Source organism: Phalaenopsis equestris, unplaced genomic scaffold, assembly GCF_001263595.1.
Source record: "Phalaenopsis equestris unplaced genomic scaffold, ASM126359v1 Scaffold000002, whole genome shotgun sequence".
NCBI lineage: Eukaryota > Viridiplantae > Streptophyta > Magnoliopsida > Asparagales > Orchidaceae > Phalaenopsis > Phalaenopsis equestris.
In genome coordinates, this window is record NW_018164444.1 from 19937413 (window position 1) to 19960954 (window position 23542).

The 23542-nt window shown below is 36.0% G+C and overlaps 1 protein-coding gene across 2 annotated transcripts in view; it reads left to right on the forward strand.

The window, feature by feature from the left end:
• The window catches only part of LOC110038444 (diacylglycerol kinase 5-like), an 82062-nt gene that overhangs the window by 9994 nt on the left and 48526 nt on the right, over positions 1–23542 (forward strand). For both annotated transcript variants that reach the window (XM_020743294.1, XM_020743301.1), the window contains 4 exons: positions 20086–20171; positions 20342–20465; positions 20799–20847; positions 21556–21638. In XM_020743294.1, the coding sequence (XP_020598953.1) occupies positions 20086–20171; positions 20342–20465; positions 20799–20847; positions 21556–21638 (342 nt within the window). The remainder of the gene's footprint in view (positions 1–20085; positions 20172–20341; positions 20466–20798; positions 20848–21555; positions 21639–23542) is intronic.

Consider the following 23542-nt stretch of genomic DNA (forward strand, 5'->3'; position numbering starts at 1 on the left):
ATATCAACTTTTACAACGAGAATGCCAATACACTTTGTGTAAGCCTCACCAAGTTTGAAAGTATTGTGCCATAAAAAGTGCAAATTAAAAAGCGGAAGCACAACACAAAAGGACTCTTTAGGTTTACATGATTCAGATTGAATTAGGCCTATGCCCTTGGGAAAGGATAAAAACCACAATTGTGGTATACAAATTACCAAATAAGACCACTCACCAGTTATTCCCAACGCCCATGTACACGCACGTGCAATAAAAAAAATCTCAAGAATATTACCCAATGAGATTACTTCATGGAGTTGTTTTTTTTCTCCTTCAAGAATAATTTTTCACGTTTTTTGCAAGAACTACTTGAAAGCTACAAATCCCTAAAAGGGCATGTCTATGATGGCTTGTTCTAAAAACCCTGGGTAGAAACCATTACATAGGGTTATTGATCTAGTGACATAGATCATTACATTAAAAGAGAAATTTCTTAGAAGGAAACTATGAGTGCTCACATCCTAAGTCGTGCATCCCGATATTTGGTATGCACGTATATCAAGGGTTTCTCAATCTTCTCAACCTCTGTGAATGATAAGAAGTGGTCAAATTGGATCAACAAACCTAATTAGCTAATTTGGTTAATTTATGGAGGGAAGGATAAGATTAGGTTTGACAAGTGATAGACTTTAATCGTTTGAAAGGATTATTTGTGATGGAGAAGAAACTATTGTTCCTCATGGAGATAAAAAGGTGTACAGTAAGAGAAATGCTGTAAAAAAAGTACGAGAAATGGGGAGGATTAGTGTATAAGAGATCGTAGAATATTATGTTGTTCAACATGGTAACCTATATTAGTTGTAAGCTAAGGTAATAAGGAGATCAGTTAAACAGGGAAGGAAGTTATTTTATGTTGATTTGCAAGCTCTTTCTTTGATTATAATCTATTATATTTTTTGTACTTGAGTACAGTCTCACGTGTATATTGTTTCATGCAAAGGGATGGGGATGGGGATGGGGATGGGGTATTTATAAGCATCGGGCTGACTTGTGGTGGTGCATAGGGGTACAATGACATGGGATCCATGAACAATCGACTTTGCATATGGCAAGTGTAGTTGGCCTCGTGGTAGGTTGGGAAAGAGCTTGATTCCACTTGACAAGCATGGGGCTGTCAGATGATTGGTGATTTGATTATAATCCTTGAGAGAGATAAAGAGCCGTGGTAGAGCATTGTGACACTCAGAGAACCCTCTACTCTATAGATAAGTAGCCACATGAAGTCTCTCAAGTAACTAGAGCTGACATTGATGGTTACTGCATCAATACAAAAGGTAGGGTCTTCTAGCATTTGTTATGAAATTCAATTAGCTTAGTTGGGGTCCAATTTTGTTGATATCTGCTAGACAATTCAACATAAAAGGTAATTTTACTTTGGTGGTAGAGTGATATGATCCAGATGAAGAAATTTTAGACAAATTAAGCGGCCATTATCCAGTTCGATTATGAATGAGTGAATCTAGTTAGAATTCGTCGGACAGTTCTGATTTGTGAATCAGCATTGGTTGTTCTATTAGGCCTTATTGAAAAATTGTTTGAATTTTATGAAAAATGATTCTTTCAAATTTCAATTCGGCTAACGTGTGGAAGACTTGTATTAGGCATGTGAAACGAGGTGTTACAATCTCAAAATGAGACAATATGTATGAAACAAAATCTTTTAGTTTCTTAGTATGGCCTTAAGAGGTTAATTCGAGTTTAATTTGGTTTGAATCACTATAGTGCATCTTTCTTCAGCTTCATCATTCTCCAATTATGGTTCAGTTCAATTCGGCCTCCATACTAACATTCCATTATTCTCTCATCTTGTTTTTACTATAGTTCGTCGTTACTTCTGTTATGGTTTGCTTCAATGAGCAGTTGCACCCCTTCACCCGCAAGTTTTACCATCATTATTCAAACCTACATTAATTATATTTCTATTGATTGTCCAAATTTCTTTGATCCACTTTTTGGTTGCTAACTGTTGCTCAACCTACTATAATTGGGTGTTTTTCATGGTATGCGTTTGTCAAATTGCTGTATGCATGTCTTTTTCATTGTTGGATCTGCACTGATTTGTCATTTTCACTTTTGCTTCATTGCACTACAATTGCATCTCATCAAACTTGCATTTTTGCATCACTTGCCAGCATGCCGCCACATGCATGATCAGCTAAAATTTTGCTGCATTGCGCAATCACCCGCGTCTCATAATTTGTTATTAGCACATGCCTCCATTATGGCGAATGTTGAGTCACGATAGGAGCGGATGAATTGAGTTTAATTGAGCTGACAGTTTTTTAAGATTGAACTCATTTACCCAAATCATGTTTGTGCTCGGCCTAAGCTCCCATTGAGCTTTGTGATAGTGTTCAAGGCTGGTTGGTTTAACTTTGTAGTTTTTCGAGCTTTGTTTGAGCTTGGCTCAAGCATTGTTCATGTTGTGATTATTCAACATAAACGAGTTTCAACAAGCTTTGTTGAGCCGAGTCTGTCAAGTTTGGAAATGAGCCGTGCCATCATGTTTTAGGAGAAACAATTCATTTGACGCTTCTCTGGTGGATGCTTGACCAAAAGGGTGGTTGGTTTAAATTCATAGTTTTTCAAGATTTGTTTGAGCTTGGCTCAAGCATTGTTCATGTTGTGATTATTCAACATAAATGAGCTTCAACAAGCTTTTTTGAGTCGAGTTTATTAAGTTTGGAAATGAGCCTTACCATATGCCTTCTCTAACAAGATCCTAACTCACCTTCTCTGGCAAGCCTTTCCGTTATTGTTTTGTTGTCCTCTAGTGTTTCTGGATTTTAGCGTACTAAACTCTTTTATGTTAACTTACGATAATAACTCTCGTTTATGCCTTCTCCAACATCCCATCGCCTTCCTCACTTCTTTGTCAACTAGGGTTTTAGTATTTTGGTGGAGAATAATGAGAGGGTTTTGGCCTGTAATTATTAAATACATAGTATTATATTGAATAATTAATTAGTTTTATAAATTGTTAAATAATTAATAATTAGGATATATATTTATCAGCATATTAGTTTATGCTAATTATAAAAAAACCATCTTAATCAAACTTTATATTGCTCATAATATTGAGCCTTCATTGAGCTTCGTTGAATGAGCATTTTTACGAGCTTTAAACATTATGGTTTATGATTATAAAGAAATTGATCATTCAGCCCTTCAACCTTCATTATACAATTGAATATTTGTAAAAGTGTTCAAGCTTGTTCAACGTATTAATTCATTTATAGTCCCATTCATGTCTACTTGATAGTCACATCGACAGACATCTTGCACACTTTGCAGACTTGGCAATGTGTTGCTTTTCATTTGTAACATGCATTATTATGAGGATGATGTTTTGGATGACTCATGTCCAATTCCACTCTTAATATTTATCTATAGTTGCACTTCATGTGGGACCCAATATAAAAAATTAGGAGTGATTGTAAGTTTTGATATGCATATCCTGTTTAGGAAATTGTGGGTCCGTGATTACATTTGAGGGGGATCCATTATTTGTTTTTGTTTCTTTCCTTTTCGTCATGATGGAGAAGTACAAAGAGAATGAGGATCTAGATATGATTTTGATTGATTTAGAAAAAAACTTACCATAAGGTTCTAAGAGAAGTCATTTGGAGAGAGAGTTCTAGAGAAGAAAGATAAAGAAAGATATTGATATGACTTACATTTAAGTCATTAAAGATATGTATGCTAGTTCTATTACTTTTGTTTGAATAGAAGGAGGATTGACTAAGTATTTTCCTATTTCAGCTAGATTACATTGGGGATCGACTTATCTTTTTGCTTTAGTTATGGATGCTCTTATTTGACATTTACTAGCGGATGTACCTTGGTGTATGCTTTTTGTTGATGATATCCTTCTTGTGGATAAGACTAGAGAAAGTGTAAAGGAAAAAAAAATTGAATTATGGAGGTCTACCTTGGAGTCTAAAGGCCTTTGTGTGAGTAGATCTAAAACTGAAAGTCTAATATTGAATGATGGAATGTAATTTTAGTAATAGTAGTTCTAGTGGCAGAATTGTAACTATGGGTGATTAAATCATTAAAAGGTGTGATTGCTTTACATATCTCGGGTCTATTGTTCAACGGGTCTATTGTTCAATTGTTCAAAGTGATGGTGGTATAGATGAGGATGTTATTAGTAGAATTCAAGTTGGTTGGTTGAAATGGAGGAATGCATCGAGCTTATTTTGTGATAGAAAATTTCCGCTTAAACTGAAAGAAAAAAATTATAAGATGGTGGTGAGGTCTGAAATGTTGTATGATGCACAATGCTGACATTTAAAAGAGAAGCATAAAACAAATTTAAGTGTTGATGTGATGAGAATGCTTAGGTGGATGAGTTTCTTGACACTTAAGAGACAAAATGTGAAAAGAATATATCCGTGATAAGGTCGGTGTAGCTCCAGCCGCGGACAAGATTAGAGAGATTTGTCTTAGATGGTCTGGTCACATTAAACGTCGACCATCTAATCATCCTGTTAGGAGAATAAATGTTTTAGATTCCATTTATGTTAAGAAAGCGAGAGGTAGACCTAAAAAGACTTGGGCATGTTGTATAAAAAATGTTCTTAATTTGTTAGAATTAAATGAAAATATGACACTCAATAGGATGCCATGGAGAAAAAGGATTCTTGTAGAAGACTTATTGTTTTCTTTTTCGTCATGATGATTTTAATTTCATCCAATTGTATGAGGATTACTCTGAGGTGTATGTATATTTGTTATTTGCTTAATGAGAAAATTAGAGAGTTTTTTCCTCCAAAATCTACATGACATCAGAGAGAGGAATCAAACCCTAGCTCTCCACCTGAGCCTCTCCTTGTAGCCGCCAGGCCCTCAATCATATTATGTCTTTGTAGCTGAATCCCTGCAGGAATCTTCCTGTCGTCATCTCCCTACAGACCTCCTTCGTGATCCCGTCAATTAGAGAGCTGGGTTAAAGGTGATTTTCTCTTGCGTCAATTCCGCAATCGCTGTAGGTTTCTCTTGAGCCGTTCGATTCATTTCATCAGTGTTGCGATCAACTCCTTTGCGAGTTGTCTGTTAGATCGGCTTCAGACTGCTTCTGTCGAGCAGTGCCGTGATAGGCTCCTTTGCTAGTCGTCCATTAGATTGGCTCCAGGCTTCTTTCGTCTAGTAATTATGTGATTGTCTGTTAGACTGAATCCTTTGCGAGTTGGATAATTGAGAAATGGCATGATAAACATGAGAATCAATTCTCTCTCTTTGATGTAAATCCCAGATCAAAGGAAATCTTGTGTCGACAACAAATAGTTTCTCTCTAGTGGAAATTGTGTGTCAACTACATACAATTTTTCTTTCTAGCAGAAATCTGGTGTTGACGAGAAACAATTTCTCTCTAGTGGATATGATGATGATGATCAAATACAAGCATAAAAGCTACTTCTTCAGGAGTTACATCTGAACCTAAACCCTAATTGGTTTTACGACGTATGAAGTTTATTCTTGCATCACCAATCACTAATTATATGACAACAATTTATTCCAATGGTCTCAGTCTGTATTCATGTCAATGTTTTAAAAGACGTGGGCATTGGGCGGGGCGCTTTACCTGTTACGGGGCGAGGCGTAAGCCCTACAGTATAAAAAAAAGAAATATACATATTAATAGATAAAAAATAAACTATTTGTTTTTAATAAAAAATAATTAAGAGATATTAAAATAACTTAAACTCGTTCAATTTCAAAACAAGCCTTCTAGGATTAGAATCTTCAAGTTATTAATAAAAATTCACCATAAAAAGTAGAAACATATAAAAAAAATAATCAAGTTTGAGCCAAAAAAAATTGCGATTAATTTATGTGAATCCTTGAATGTTATTTATTCTTCAAATTCATCCTCAAAATCTTTTCCTTTTTCATCAATAGTTGTGTCCAAATCACAACTAGATCCTTCATATTTTCTGCATTCATTGTCCACTTCATTAAAATCATCATCATGCTCAATTTCTGGTGCATTCACAATTTGTTTCTCCTTATCAGTGTTGCCTAGATTATAAAAATAAACAAAATGACATCCGTAAATATTTATGATCTTTTTCTATAAAAAATTAAGAATGCATAATTGTGTAAATGATAATTAAATGTAAATATGATACTTGTTCTTTTATTCATCTTTCTTTTTCTATGAAAATATAATATAAAAATATCATTTTTTTTCTTGTGTAATATTTTGTGATTCTTCATTTGCTTTAGTTGTGGACACATTTTTTATTACACCAACTTCAAATACCTGTTTTTCCAAGAAAGTTCACGTGGAAGCACTGGATCTTCTTTCTCAACAATTCACTCATCATTAAAGTCTATCATTTATCAATATATTGAGTCAATGTCTTGTTTTCTTCTTATATTTCTCTCCCTCAATCTAGTATTGTATCTTACATACATCAGAGCATTCAACCTCTTGTGTTCCAATCTGTTCCTCTTCTTAGTATGAATCTAAGATAAAAAATAATATTTTTAAAGGATGATTATAAAAACAAGTAATAATAATTTTAAGAAATAAAAAAAAATTATTATCGATTTAAAAGTGCTTCAATTTTTTTCGCAACCTGTTGAACTGCAGGTGAGACTAAGAACTCGACTAGTAAAATTCATTAACTCAGGTATATTTTTCACCTAATTTGATTCATCAACTAGCACGAGATTTTAATTTTCTTGTGTCTCCTTTCAAGTTATCATACAAGTTTAATTGAATATCAACTTTAAGTTGATTTTTATAATTTAACATTCTTTTCATTAAAACAATTAACTCTTCTTTCACCTCTTCATCATTGGAAAAATTATCTTCAAGGCGAAATTGAGTGTTTAAATAATAACTGGCCGTATGTAGTGGTTTCTGAAGTTGGATTTCCCATATTGCATCAATTTTCCTCCAAATAGGTTCATACTTTTTTTCATTATGTTCACAATTAAAAATAATTTTTTCTTTTGTCGAATCCATTTACTCAAATATAACCCATGGCTGGCCTTTCTTCTGAGTCAACCTCTCTTAGAACATTTTCCAGTGGTACAACACTTTTAGTACAGTAAGCAATATGACCAAAAAAATGTGTATCATACACATAACAACTCGAGCTTTTTTATTTTATGTATTTTTATCTCATTGAGCAGAACACAACTTCTAAAGAGAACATTGCCTGAAGTGATTGCTTCTTCTTGTAAACGTTTTGAATGGTCAAATATGTCGTAGGAAATCCATGTGATGGCTAAACGAACGAGTTCCCTCTCCTTTGTAAAAGATTTCATAAAGCCAAGAACCTATGTGTGCCCGTAAATGAATTTAACAACTTATTTTGTTTTTGGCAGTGTGCTTTCGTGAATCTTCAACTTTCTAATAACTTCTAATATTAGGTCAATACAACGTGACGAATAAGGTGTCCAATAAATATGTCGTCTTCGTTTTGTTATTTTTTTACTCGCATTCACATAAATTGGCGCATTATCTATTATAATTTGCACCAAATTTTTTTCTCTCACTTCTTCAATCATGTCGTTCAAATAAGTGAATAGTAACTCAATTTTTTATAGTGTTAGAAACATTTACAAATTTAAGAAAAAAAAATCCCAGCTGATATGTTCACAAGAAAATTAATTAAAGCTCTACTTTTTCTATCTCTCCAACTATCTGACATAATCGAACATCTATATTTACTCCATGTCTTCTTATGCTCCTCTAACATCTTATTGATTATAACAACTTCATCTTTGAGTATCCAAGTTCTTAATTTATGCATTATAGGCGGAGTTAAACCATGTCCAAAATTAGCAACTACTTGAAACACATATTGTATGGGTCATGATCAACATCAAACGCCAATCTGACTGAGTAGTTGAACCTATCAATTGCTCTACATGCTTCTTTTTTTTATCTTTTTTCTGCTTGGAATTTCGAGTAGAATTCCTTGCTTTTGTTGTGATGAAAAAATTAATTGAACCTCTAACTCTAGGTGGCTTCTGGGAGGAGTTAAATAATGATGAATCAGTTGCATTTTGACCTTCACAAACATTTGTTGCACTGCTTCTAATGTCACTTAATACACTGCCAAGTTGTGCTTTGACTTTTGCCTCTTCTTTTAACGCTTTCTTGCATTTCTCTTGAATTTTAGTGGGGGTTTTAGTGCATGGTTTAATGCCCTTGTATGTGCCAACAAGATGTTGCTTCATCCTGTTTATTGTTGCACTAAACAGTTGATTGCAAAACTTACATCTGAAATATTTTTCATTAGGTTTGCTTGCTGTATTTTGCCATGCAAAGTCCTTACTAGTGCAACTACTACCGGTCACGCAATCTCCCATGTTCATTACAAGTTAATAATTAACCTTACACATTAAAATAAAAATAAAATCAGATCCAATCCACATATAGCAAATTGCATACATGAAAAAATATTTTGGTTTACTATAAACATGAAAAAAGCAAATTTGCAATTCACTGTATGAGCGACAATGAATTTTTTGTAGCTATGGTAAACTCACTATAGCTACAGTGAAATAATCAATTAAAGACTTGTAAGACACTAAAAATCGTCGAACAATAAAAAATTCTTACCAGGCAACATCGCTGCGGGAGAGATGATGCGGGTGCGGGAGAGGAGACGTTGCGAGCGTGAACTTCTACCTGCCTGTTAGAGAGGAAGTCGACGGGGGATTGCCTGCATGCAGGACGAAGTAGACGAGCCTGCGTGCCGGGTGAAGTAGACTAGTCTGCATGCGGGACGAAGCGAACAGTGGGATCACCTGCTGCGAGATTATTTGCATGCCAGGGACGAAGCAGATGGCAGTAGGATTTCTGTGACTTGGCTTGCAATGGAGGAAGCAGAAGGCTGTTGGATATCAACTGCGTGCGGGAGAAACTTGAATTGGTGTGAATTGTGTATTTATGTAGAATTAGGGATTTTTTCCCTTTTTATTTGATTAATAGGGGTGTTTGCCTCGTGAGGCGTTAATTGCACTCTGGGCGTTCCTAGGTGTAATCCCCGTGTGGGCTTTGGATCGAAAGTGTTTACGCCTCGTCCGGGGGCATGCTCCAAGAACGCCTTTTAGCACAAAGGTTCATTTACATATTTGGTAAAAGAAAATGTGATCATCTCTTTAAAGAAAATTTTGCACAAGAAATTATTGATTCCAACCATCATACATGGAAGATTGAAGATCTCATAGTCATGTTATGGCTTGTCAAGTCCATGATCACGAAAATTGGAGAAAATTCTCTCGTACAAAACAACAAAAAAATATGGGATTCCTCAAGAGAAACTTGTTCAAGCGTTGACAACAACTCTGATTTGTTTGATATTGAAACTAGATTATATAATCTGTGATAATGTGAATGCTACTCAATTCTTCAACACTCTCCAAATATTAACTCTAACTAGATATGTATGAGACATACACATGGAGGTGCTCACAAGCCTTTACTATTTACAAAATCTTTGTTGAGCAGAAGAGAACCATCAATTTCCTTTTAGGACTCAACAAAGAACTAGATGAAGTCAGAGGAAGAATCATGTGAACCAAACCTCTCCCCTCAATTCGTGAAGCTTTTGCTGAAGTATATAGTGAAGAGAGAAGGAAAAAATTCATGATGACAGGTAATCTCATTATATTAAATGTTAACTACTCGACTTTATACAATCACAAATCATCTCATGATAACAAATCTAAGAAGAATAAGAAGCTTGGTCATTTGAATAAGTGTTGGAAAATTTATGGAAAATCTGCAAATTGAATGCCCCAACAAAGTCAAAGGTGATTGGGGAAAATCAAGCAAACACAACATCAAAGAAAGACAAGCCTCGTGAACAGTTCATTCAACAAAGAATAACTTGAAGCTTTTCCAAGGCTTCTGGAACAATATTATGAGCATGTTACTAGCCTTCTAGCACATTAAGGTAGTCTTCTATCTGCTCTTATTGCTTTCAACAGAAAAACTCAGTCTTGGATTGTGAACTCTGAACCATCTGATTACATGACAGGTAATATCACTGTTTTTCAATCTTTTTATTCGTACATCATGTTGTAGCTAGAACCAGAGATGGCTCCTTCTCAGCTATGGAAGGAAGGGGAAGTGTGAAACAAACAAAAAAATCTTATTCTTTAATCTATGCTTTATGTTCCTAAACTTAATTATAGTTTAGTGTCTATCAGTAGAGTCATTGGTGACATGAATTATGTTACTAAACTCTGCTTTAATTTGTGTGAATTTTTGGTAATGGACTCGGGGATGGTGATTGACAATGTTGATATGTATCATGAGCTTTATCTAGCTCAGTAGGTCTCCCAATTCAAAATGATCATCCCATTATTCACAATTATTTGAGTCCAGTCTTGTCTCTGAGTTTGTTTCTCATGAGAGTCAAATTATATTTTTCGTCTTGCGCATTCTGACTTCTATTATATTGAAAAATTGTATTCCCATTTATTTATCAATGAAAAACTTAGTTCTATCAGTGTGAAACTTGCCAACTTGCTAAACATACTCGACAAATATACCAAAGTCTGAAATACAAACCAACATATCCCTTCTCCATTGTTCATAGTGATATTTGGGGGCCCTCAAGAATAAAAAATCAAATAGAGCTAGGTGAATTGTCACCTTTATTGATGACCACACCAGAACCACAGAGACCTTTTTTCATGTAAGAAAAAATTTAAAACTGCCAGCATATTTGAAATCTTTTACAACAAGATCGCCACTCAATTTCAGAGCAAAATTCAAATTGTCAAAATCAATAATACAAAAAACTACTACAACTCGATTGTCGGCTCTCATCCATCCAAAAATGACATCATTGATATATGCTTTTGTGTTGACACATTCTAACAAAATGACATGATTGAGAGAAAGAACATATATCAACTAGAAATGGCTCGATCAATTTTATTCTTTAATAATGTACCCAAACATTTTTTGGGTGATGCAATTCTCATATTCATTTTTCTTGTAAATAGGAGGCTAAACAGAGTCCTAAATTTTAACAATTTTCTAAATATCCTTATAAAATCCTACCCACGTATTTAGTCTTTAACCTTAAACATATTACTAAAAAAATTTGTTGCATTGCTTTTTTTCATCTACATCAACCTTATTAGACAAAACTTGATCCCAGGCCCCAATCAAATGCATTTTTGTGGGTCTCTTCAAACAAAAAACGATATAAATGCTACTCTCTAGAAACACACAAAATTTATAACTCTAGGAATGTCATCTTCCTTAAAAATTAACCATATTACCCCAAATCTAACATTCATGAGGATATCAAATTTGGGATACCATTCAGGAACCCCAAAGTCACTTCCCTTATATCTCTAATAAACACACTCTTGTCCCCACTATCACAAATCAACTTGAAAATAAACCTACTACTATACTAAATCCTCTCACAATGCCCACCAAGAACTCCATGGGTACACTGTCGGTCGTTAAAAGAAATGTAATTGTTTAATTTTGAAAAATATGAGACCGAACTGATTTCATATAGATGATAATTTAAATAAACGAGCACAACACTATAGGTGATACATATCCCGAGGGATAGACATATCACTTATCCGTGAGGCTTGATTAAATAAACTAAATAATTTATGACATCCGTTTTAGTCTGCGAATCTTTCTGTTGACCGACAAGTTCCCCTACCTAATATAAAAATTAGATAGAGTTTATATTAGGAAAGATTTCATTTTTTCAAAAGAAATTTTGATTTGTCATGCACTTGAAAGATTTTTTTCTTAGTTAATTTTGTGTGTACATATATATTACTTAAAGAAATTTTCATACTCTAAAAGGTTAATGAGTCAATCATATTGGTAGGCTAGAAATTCTCACTGTCTGTAAAAGCAAGTGGTAACTCTTTACTAAGTGTTAGAGATGCGGTAATGCCAATGCCTCGTAATGCCAATCCCTCATTCTCTGAAAATCACTGAGTCAGGATTGTGCTAGAACCTCTCATACACTCTCATACATACCTAGATGCTTTTTTCATCATCGCCCTTGAACCACGAAACCGACCTACTTACAGCCTTGCTTGATAATTCATATATAGCGAGAACTATATATGTGCGCTTATGCTTTGGACATAAGCACCTAAATCAAACCACGAAGCAAGAAAATAAAAGAAGAAAAAAAGGGGGTGAGAAAGAGGAGGGATTGATCCATTTGAAATACGAAAATAATAAAGGATAGATCTACCTTCAAAGCCACATTCAAAACCGAATGTACAATAAATCCCCACATCCAATGATGTGCATTTGAAAGGCTCATTTGAAATTCCCCAAAAATCATGATCCTAGAAGCTCCCCAAACTTTCGTAAATCCAAACCTTTGAAATTTCATACTTTCCCAAAAAAAATAAACAACATTTTAACCCTCCCACATGTGGCATTCTCACTTTCCAAAATAGCAAACAAGAGCCCTCAAACTTACTTCGAACTCTCCAAAATAACACGTGTTTGAACCCCAAACAAACGAGCCAAAAGCCCTCTCAAAGGTAGCTACAAAATTGCACCCGATTGAGCCAAGAATAAAGCCCCAAAATTTATATTCAAATCATTCATGAATCAATCACAAAACCATGTCCAAAATAGCCTCTAAAATATCCTACAGCATACTGAAAAACCTCCATCAAAATAAGGCCAAACTGTAGCCCAAGATTAATGCTTAAAGACTTCTCAAAAATGCATCCATACAAGTCACAAAGTGATCTCGAAATTGCCCAAAATCATGGCATAAATAAGCTACAAAGACCCCAAATACTGCAGCCATATAGCCCACTAAAACATCATTTAAAACTTCCAAACATTGGCCCATATAAACTACAAAAAGGCCCAAAAAATTGCAACCATATAGCCCACAAAAATAGCATTTAAAACTTTCAGACTGTGGCCCATATAAGCTGCAAAAGACCCAAAAAACTGCAGCCGTATAGCCGACAAAAATAGCATTTAAAACTTCCAAACTGCGGCCCATATAAGCTGCAAAAGACCCAAAAAACTGCAGCCGTACAGCCCACAAATATAACATTTAAAACTTCCAGACCGTAACCCAAACAGTAGGCAAAAGCCTCCCAAATTGCAGCCAAACAAACCACCAAAAGTCCCATTAAAGCCCAATAAAAAAATTATATACATGCCACTCAATTCTCATATATTTTCATATCTAACACCCAAAGTTCTATGCATGAAAAGATGTATTTTACCCGTAAACATGATAACAGTAGCAGTAGTTTTGATGTGAGACGTTGAAGATTTGAGTTGCATGCATGTAAATGTGAATGCGTCGGTCCTAGATATGTAAATACATAAGAAACATATGGCATGTGTGTAAAAACCGAGGTTTGAATATTAACAGGGTTTGTAAACAGTGCATCCAAAAGAATTAAGTGGTATATATGTAAACCTTCCAAAGTAGAAAAGACGATATAATTTTGGGTAAACACAACCTTTAATCATCATGCAAATCAGCATCAAATCAAACAGGCTTTGATGAATAATAATATAGCTTGGATAAGATAACAACTAAGCCATGCGAAGTTGTAAGGCAGCAATAAAAGTGCATTTCTCACAGCCATGGTCAAAATACCCTCAATTATGAAGCATGCTCTGGCTCTCGATAAAATGACAAATTCCTTTTTTTTTCTCTTTTTTTTAGAAAAAATAGATATGGATCTCTGCAGGATTATACAACAGTGCCAATAACAATTGAAAGGAACAACATAACAATGCCATTGAAAATAAGCACCAACAACACAAGTGCTTAAACATACGGGCAAAACTGAAACTTCAGAGAAAAGATGCACAAAGACGACATTTTGGACTGCCAAAGAAGCAACCTATCAAGAATATCAAACAACTAAGCAAAAATATACAGCAACCAATAGGGAAACCAAGCAGTCGAACCAGAGCATAGGGTTTCCCCTTTCCCTTCTTTCAGATTTTTTTTTATAAGCAAGCCAAAATTTCATATTTTGTAAAACGAGCCGCCACATTTCTCAGGTTTTGCAAAATAAGCATGGGAGAATCTCAGATTTTGTAAAACAAACACCAAATCCTTTTGACCACATCAAAAATACGTTTTACCTCAACTTCTCACCATAGAATGAGCCTCTCAAGTAAAGGCAATATGACTACATGTAGTAGAGAAGAAGCAAAGAGAGTATAAGGTCTCCAAACTGCCATGCTCCTTTCATTTGCTCATGCTATGATATCATTGTAAATATGAAGTGTTAGAAACATGCATACACAAGCCTTTAAGTTAGTTAAAAGAGAGCAAAGTAATCAGCCCTAGAAATCTCCTCTCCTATAAGGCCAACCAAAACTTCCCCCATCTTTCCTTCTTTTCTCTCCCCCTTTTTTTTTTTTTTTTTTTTTTTGAAAACAAAATAAGCCTAATTAATGCTCCAAGCCAAGCAACTCCTCACAAAGACACGAGTCCCTGAATTCTCCAAGTGAAACACATTAAGCCCAAAGAAGTTTTAGTAAAAGTAAGGTATAACATGCCATTCAAAACCTCCACCTAAAATCTAATACCAAAACCATAAGTATTTGATGCCATTTTCAATAAAACGAGATATTATAGAGTTTGCAACAAGAAGGGAAAAGAGATGCTAATCGGCTAGTTAGTTAAACCTTGCCACAAAAAGAACTTCCAACAAATAAGCATGCCAAGCCATGAAGCAAAGGGGTTTATACCTCAGTGGTGAAACAAACAACCAAGCGAGAGTACTGAGTGAACTAACAGGGAGGTTGAGAAACCTAGCCAAAATGTTGAGCAAACAAGGAGCTCGAGTAAACCAAAAATCCAGCAACACCTCCCCCTTCTCCAAAAGTTTCGACCAGCAGAGCAACTCCCCAGAGTGGGGTTTTTATAGGCAAAGAGAGATGAAGAGAAAACACCTATACTTACCTGAGGTGAACCGAAGCTTGAAAGCGACGAACAGGAGTGGTGACAAGGTTGGAACGACAAGTAGAGATAGAGTGCAGAGAGAGTGGCGGCAGCAACTGCAGGGAGTGTGGCGAAATGGAAGCTTCTTGCAGGGCACGGGGAAGAAGCTTTAGGCAGAGCGGCAGGCGTACGAGGAGGGGACCTCGGGTCGAAGCTGCTCGAAGAAGAGGGGGTTCGACTGTGACCGAACTGAGAGGGAAAAAATTTAGGGCATGCGGCCTGGTTCGCGAGAGAAGAGCCACGAAATGAGGGAGTCGTTGATCGGGTGCGTGAGTTTAGGGATTAGGGATTTTAAAGTGAAAAAGAAATTTTTTTTAATTAATATTGAACATCCATGATTTGCGCTCTATTCTCTCGTGCACGAAACTACAGCAAAGTGGGTGTCCTTCCCAGCTAAATCTGACGTTTCAGACTCGAAGGCGCAGTCCGTTTCGTCATCTGAGGTCATTTGGGTAACCTCACCGACGATCGGGTCAAAAGAACGTGTCAAATTCGGTTTTCGTCAAAATTCTGGCTCGTGATCGATTTTTCAAAATTTTATTTAAGCTTTTGACAAATAATGACGCAGACGATGCGAATTGTAGTAATCGAACGTGTCGACTGTTTGAATCGCAAAGTTTGTGCTCGCGAAGGTGCAAGTTGTGCATAAGGCAATCCTAGGGCTTAGTGATCCTATAGGGACTTTTTTTGGGTTTTCTCTGGTTGGTTTCAACCTCCTAAGTGCTAGAGGCCGATGCCACACATGCGAAACTCCTAAAGGGTGAAGATGTAGGTTGGATTTCTAAAATGAGGCGGGTCTTATTTCTAAAGCTCTAAGATAGTCAAAGAGAGAACCCTAAGATTAGACCCTAAACCCTAAGAAGAAAACTAGGCCTTACTAAAAATGAGGTCAACATACACCATATAGAAAAATCCTAGTGAGCATGTATGGGACAATATGCAAAATCAGGAATGAAAATCACCGAAACTAACTTTGTACTCCCTAAGTATTCACACTAAGGGTAGGTCAATACATCATGACCACCAAGAGAAATGAGCTCAAGAATGTACATAATATTTAATAGAAGAATTTTTTACGTATGGAAAATTATAATCCTCTTACAAATTTTCCTTTTCAGAACATGGACAATGTGCAGGTTCATAATTCAATCTAAGAAGCCTTATCTATACGTTAAAAATTCTTTCCCTTGAAAGAAATGATGCCTGGATCATAACACCTCTGTCATATGAGAAAAGAATTGTAGGGTGCAAATGAGTATTCACTGTTATATATAAAGCAGTTGGGAGCGTAGAAATATTCAATGCTAGACTTGTAGTGAAATGGTTCACTTAGACTTATGGGATCAACTATTAAGAAACATTGCACCAGTCGCGAAACTAAGCGAATGAGAGTATTGTTTCGTTGGCTGTCAACCAGAACTGTCATTTATATTAGCTAGACATTAAAATACATTTCTTAATGATGGTCACTGGTTTCTAGACATTAAAAATACATTTCTTAATGATGGTCACTAGTTTCCAGAATAATGGTCCTAAGTTTGAGTCCGACCTAATATTTTTTAAACTAAATAATCACCAGCTCCATGAGTTAAATTTGGTCTATAATTCACCACACAGTTTTTGTGAAAGAAGTGTTCATAGAGATATCTCCAGGATTAAAGAACAATACGAATAATCAGCTAGTGTGCAAACTAAATAAATCATTGTATGGGTTAAAACAATCTCCTGGACCATAGTTTGAAAGGTTCATCAAGACTAGTTTTGTCAATGGGTACTATTAGTGGCATGCTGATCACACTTTATTGTGAAATTAAATCAAGAAGGTCCATCCTTATTGCATATAGATGATATTATTCTTACAGGAAATGACATAAGGGAACTTGAAATAATTAAAAGAATAATGACTACTTAGTTTGAAATGTATGATCTTGAAATTTTAAGATACCTCTTGGAAATAGAAGTAGCTAAATCAAAGGAAGGTTCTGTCATATCCTAGAGAAAATATATCCTTGACTTATTTAAGGTGACTGAAACGTTGAGATGCAAACCGACAGATATATCAACGAGCTTCAAAAGAAGAGAATATCACCCCAATTGAAAAATGGAGGTTTCAAAGACTTATGAGAAAACTTATTTATCTGTCACATAGAAGACTTGACATTACTTTTTCTGTGGATGTAGTGAGCCGATATATGAACGATCCAAATGAAGATCATTTAAAAGCGGACTTTCAAATCTTAAGATACCTAAAGATGACTTCAGGATTTGGATTGATATTCAAGAAGACTAAGAATCGTAATAGTGAGATCTACATTGATTCTCGTTGGGCGGAAGTATTGACTGATAGAAGATCTATCACAAATTAGTATTCATTGGTATGGGTAACCTTGTTACTTGAGAATTAAAAAAACAAGCTGTGGTGGTAATAAGTAGTGCACAATTTTAGTATTGTGTCTTGCCCTTAGGAAATTGAAAAGGAATGTGGCTAAATAAACTACTGGTGGAACTTCACATGGAAAACCAAAACACTATTAAGATGTTCAGTGATAATCAATCAATCATAGGTATTTCAAAGAATCCGATACATCTCATAGGTATTTCAAAGAATCTGATACATCACGACCGAACTAAACATATAGAGATTGACAAACACTTCATCTTTGAGAAGGTCAATGGTTGGGTTATTCAGCTATGCTATGTCCCAACTCCGTATCACATTGTTGGCATTCTTAGTAAAGCTTTTCCTTGGCACCACTTCAGTGATCTAAGCAATAAGTTTATGATATATAAAATATACAACCCAACGTGAGGGGAAGTGTTGATATATATTTCCGGTTCAGGAAACCATTGGTTTGGTGTTACATTTGAGGAGGAGAAATTATTCTCCCTTAATTATCCATTACTGTGTTTTTATTTCTTTCTTTTTCATCGCAATATTTTATTTTACCTCCAATTGTAATAAGGGTTAGTCTATGTTGTATATATATTTGTTATTTATTTAATGAGAAAATTATAGAGTTTTTTCCTCCAAAAATCTACAGGAAGCATAATTATACATATTGCCAAGCGCAGAAAGAATGATTGAACTCATATTCTCAATTGAATTCAAGTTTTTGAGTTCTTCTCAATTTTTATGAAACATTTGGTCTGCCTGTTCTATGCAGTTAATTTGGCGATCTCACACCACACCACTTGCAATTCTAACCCTTTTTATCCCTCACACTCATTACACTTCACCAACCCTTCTAATCCAAAAATTCACTGACCAAAAAATATCTCTAAACCAGCTAAAGCTCACACCTATTAACCAGTAACCACATTTGAAAATGACTTGATGCCGCCTTAGCACTCATTGATGCCTCTTTGAGGAGCCTCACCTCTTTTAGCCCTTAAAGTTCATTTTCAATTCCTACATTTTTAAGCGCCTGCCAACATCATTATTAAACCAACACTGGCTAATCTACCTAACTTCCCCCTCCAATACCTACAACTTCTCACTAACCCAACATACCCCTCCCACTACCAACGTTGTATTCAACCCAATTTATCTATTTATTGCCTCCAACCCTGTAATCATCATCTGCTATCATAAACCCTCCTCTTATTAATTATATTCCTGAACGTCAAACCCTATGCCTATCTTTGATCCTCCACTTCTCCCTACTCCACCTTTTTTAGCTCTCTATCCTCTCCTTTCCCAATTATTCTTTAAGTCCCAACAGACCTACCCAATCCACTGCGTCCACTACCCTACCCTATTCCACATTTCCATCCTCCCAAGTCCCAAACTAAAATTTAAGTTCTGCTTCAAATTGCATTCATTTAGTTCATACATTTGGTTGAGTAGATTAATGTTTGCTCCATCAAGTCACCTATGATCCTGGCAACTTTGTGCTATTTGGAGCTGATGCCGGCAAATACTATTACTTAGAGGTTCTGATTGAGATATATGTTTGGCAGACACTAACCAGTGCCACCTCCACCTCTTTTGTATCTGCCATCTCGAACTAATCAGGGCGGAGTTTTTGCTGCCCAGGGGAATGATGAAGTCGGATTGCTCTGATTCATAAATAATTGCTTGAATCAATTTACATTGTATTAGCGCTATGATCATTAGTCTTGTATTAGCTTCATGGTTATGGCCGCTTGCTAAATAAGGTTTGATGACTCAAGTGATGGTTTTTATGGATTAAGGAAAACCCTCCTTCAACTTATTATTTATTCTATTCAGCTCTTCCTTCTGTCTTTCTAGCCAAACCATGGTTTTTTTCTTCTATTTCTCCTCTTACCACCACCACCCCCAACCCTCACCCCCACCTGCTCTATTATTCGACACAGCTTAGCATAACAAGCTCCTTTCAGAGGAACGCTAGTAAAATTCCCTTTTCTCCTTTTACTGTAGCTTTCATTAGGCTCCTATAGCTTCCTCTTCATCTCCATGGTTGTTTCAGAAATGTGTGCGGAGATAATTTGCAGTTGAGTGATCAACTGCCATCAGATCAATCTTGGCTTTCAGCACATAGGCAGCGTTTCAAATTCATTGCAAGAATAGCCCGAATTTAAAAATCTTTTGTCCATACAAAATAAGTCTTGTTTTTATACATGGTTATTTCAGAAATGTGAGTGGAGATAAGATGCAGTAGAGTGATCCACTGCAATCAGATCAATCTTGGCTTTCAGCATATAGGCAGCGTCTCAAATTCATTGCAAGAATAGCCTGAATTTAAATATCTTTTGTCAATACAAAATGACTCTTGTTTTATACATGGTTTTTTTAGATATGTGAGTGGAGATAAGATGCAGTTGAGTGATCCACTGCCATCAGATCAATCTTGGTTTTCAGCACATAGGCAGCGTCTCAAATTCATTGCAAGAATAGCCTGAATCTAAAAATCTTGTGTCAATACAAAATAACTCTTGTTTTTATATGATTTTCATTTTGTCTCAATGCAGCGACAATGAAAGCACTATTTAAAATGAACAAAAACAATTATTATCTTCTTGTAGATGTTTGGCATTATAATTTATGATGAAGCAATTTATAATAAGATGCATTCTATTATACCTGCAGGGTAAGAAGAACCCTGGCACTGATCGTCAATCTGTGGTACATTTTCTTGTTCAAGTAATGAAAGCAAGGGAAATAAAAATTGATAGGTGGATATGCGTGATGATTTTAGCACATTTTGATTATAAAATGTTTGTTGTAAAATTATGAAATTTATTTGCTCAGAATAGGCCCAAATATTGCAAAAAAAAAAAGAAGAGAGTAGCTATTTGATATGAATATCAGTCATTTATTATTGCTTCATTCTTTTCTATTTCAGCTGGCATATAATCATGAGAATGCGAGCTCCCATAAAAGGCTCCTGTGATCCGATAGCTCCTCTAGAGTTGCCACATTCTTTGCATGCATTTCAACGTGTCTCACACACAGACTCTCTTAACGTGGTAAGTCTATTTCTCTGCAGTGACAAATTTGTATCAAAACTCCTACTGGAATTTTTTCAGCTTAGTGTTGCTTATTCTGGGATGCTTTAAAGCATTTTAACAGTGAATATACCTCTATTCAGTGGTGGGTTGCCTTATTTCACTTACTGTATTTTAATATTAGTAAAAGCTTGATTAAGCCATCTTGCCCTTATATTATTATTTTTTTAACCATTTAGCCCTCATACCAGATTCATGGCTGTCTTCTCATACCAAATATGCGAACTAGCAGATTTAGTCATTATTGTTGTGTTTTTTAGTATGATAATTCCATTTCCTTTTTTCTTATATCAGGAAGGTTACCATACATTTCGTGGTGGATTTTGGAACTATTTCAGCATGGGTAAGATTTTTCAGTTGACAATTATTCAACAAATACAAGTACTTATCACTCTTAAATTCATGATTTTGCGTTTGTCTTAGGCCATTGAAAAACTCTTTTTATGAACAACTTGTTGCTGCTTGTTGAGACCCAAAGGTGCCTTTTAGTAACGAGCTAGCTGGATCTCTAAGACTTTGCCTTCATAGCATGTTAGTTTTCATGAAACTGTTCGAGTGCCAGATTCACTGTTAGAGGTGATATTGAGTCAACATATGCTCATACTGGCATTTGGATCTTCCAACAATTTTGTAATTCCAACAATTTTAATTCATATGTGCTGTTTTGTATTTTTTGTCCAATGAATTTCTCTTTTGCAAGAAATTTATTCTACAGTGAATGAACCTGCCAACCTGGTACTTCACACCTAAAATATTGCATATTTATTTTTCGATTAGCTAACCTCGTAAGTCATGAAACTGAAATTTATTTGTTGACATTGTTGTATGACTTAAGATATTGATTTGGCATACAAGGGCTATCATTTGCTTAATTAATAGGATAAGCGTGTAGGATAACTTAAAACCCTTGCTTGATGCTGGTTGTTTGTACCAATTTAAATTTTGCGTTGAGCAACCTAAGCAGAATGTTGGAAAATTAATATTCATTTTGTTTTTTGCTCAACACATTGGATGAAATTCCCTTTAGTAGTAGCTCTATGTCTCTTTGCAGGAATGGATGCCCAAGTGTCATATGCGTTTCACTCTGAGAGGAAGCTGCATCCTGAGAGGTTCAAGAACCAGTTAGTTAATCAGGTAATACTTCATTGATGTTTCTTTTTCTTGCACTAGGTTTCTCCACTTTTTTTTTTTTGGCACTAGGTTTCTCCTTTTTTTAATTTTAGCTGTATTCTGACATCACAAATACTATTTGGAAGCCATAATCCAGTATCTTATATAGACGGTCTGTCGAGAGCAGTATCCCTCATGGATCCCTTATTTATGGGTTCCCGATATCCCGAGCACACTCTTTTTGTTGCCTAATATCGTAACACCAATTACCCATTTTTGGGGCATTTACATACATAGCATGACACAGTTCCTATGTATTTACATCTCTCATTCCTAAACTTTCATATTTAAACACACTGCACTCAAAACTTTAATATCACATTAAAAATACCGCTATTACCACATTTTAAAAGTGAAATATTGTATTTTCATTAATTAAAGATCAAAAGGTTACAAAATATGCAAGTATGCATCTATGATGTACACAAATATGATCTATCCTTTCTAAGTATGGTAGAGAGAGCACTATGGTCGTCTACATGCGTTGACAAAAAAGAACCATGCAGAGCTATGTAGGCACAAGCATTTGCCACTCTATTGAATTACTTAGGAATGTGGAAAAAAGGAAGTTGTTTGAACATAGTAAGAAAATCAAAATTCGGTGCCACGCATGGTAGTTGTTGCCAATTCTCTTTTTTCATGGTGGCTTGCAAAAAACTAATAATATTGGCATTGTCTCCCTTGATGATGGTTCCATTGCACTCATACATCCATGGTTCATAGATTGGTTGGAAGGAAAAGACGGCCCGAAGTTCTACATATCCACTGCCCTAATGCTTAAAATGCTGTCCCTTGTCCTTGTTCATCAAGAATAATAGTGCCATGCTGGCAACATCTGAGGGTAGAAGGGCCCATTGACATTCACTTTAAGCTCCGGGAGGGGGAGGGAGAATTGTTATTTTGACCCCCAATTAATGAACTAAGGAAAAAGGGCATTTTTGTATTGTGGCACCGCCACCTACCACATCTCACCTACTGCTCACCTACCGGCCACCTACCTCCCACCTACCACTCTATTGCTTCTATAAATAGAGAGGGTGTGAGACTTAGATTAAATAGGGAGAAGAGATCTTAAGCTACCACAAAGGAGGAGAGAATAACTATAGAGTTAGAGAGGAGGAGAGCATCTCGAGGCCTTGTATCAAGGTGTCGCTTGAGAGGGAGGCCATAGAAGGAAGATGAGGGCTCATCTTAATGTATAAATTATGTATTCTCCATTTCTTTTGCCTTAGTGAAATATTTGATTGATTCCCTCCCGTCTACGTAGATCCAGTTGGATCGAACCACGTAAACGATCTGTGTTTGCTTGTGTTCTTTTTCGTCTCATTTCTATGCCAAAAAGTGCATATCTCACAACAATTGACGCCGTCTGTGGGAAGATCCATACTTCTTGGCTAGAGGTGTCCGCGTAAAGGTGTTCGCGGCCAGCGACAAAGAAGAGGAGTTTGACATTCACGAACAGAGGAGCAAGCGGATCGCGCCGCAGGCAGCCGAATCGCGACAGATTCGGTGAGCAGTTGAGAGCCGGAGGAGAAACTGTCCGCGAAGGAGCAGAGGTAGGCGGGTAGTTCGGTCCGCGAAGGAGGAGGATTTCCCCGACAGCTAGCACACGCTGCGACAGAAGCACGCCACGACAGCTCTCGGAATTCAGTAGGTGTTCAGCAAAGCGGACTTCAGACGTTATTGGGGATCAAGCCACAATAATGGGTTCCGCCAAATTTGACATTGAGAAATTCAACGGTAATAATGATTTCGGTCTATGGAGAGTAAAAATGAGAGCTCTATTGGTTCAGCAAGGTGTTGCAGAAGCCTTGCAAGGGTCGGCGGCATTGCCGGCTGACATGACCGAGAAGGAGAAGATCGGCATG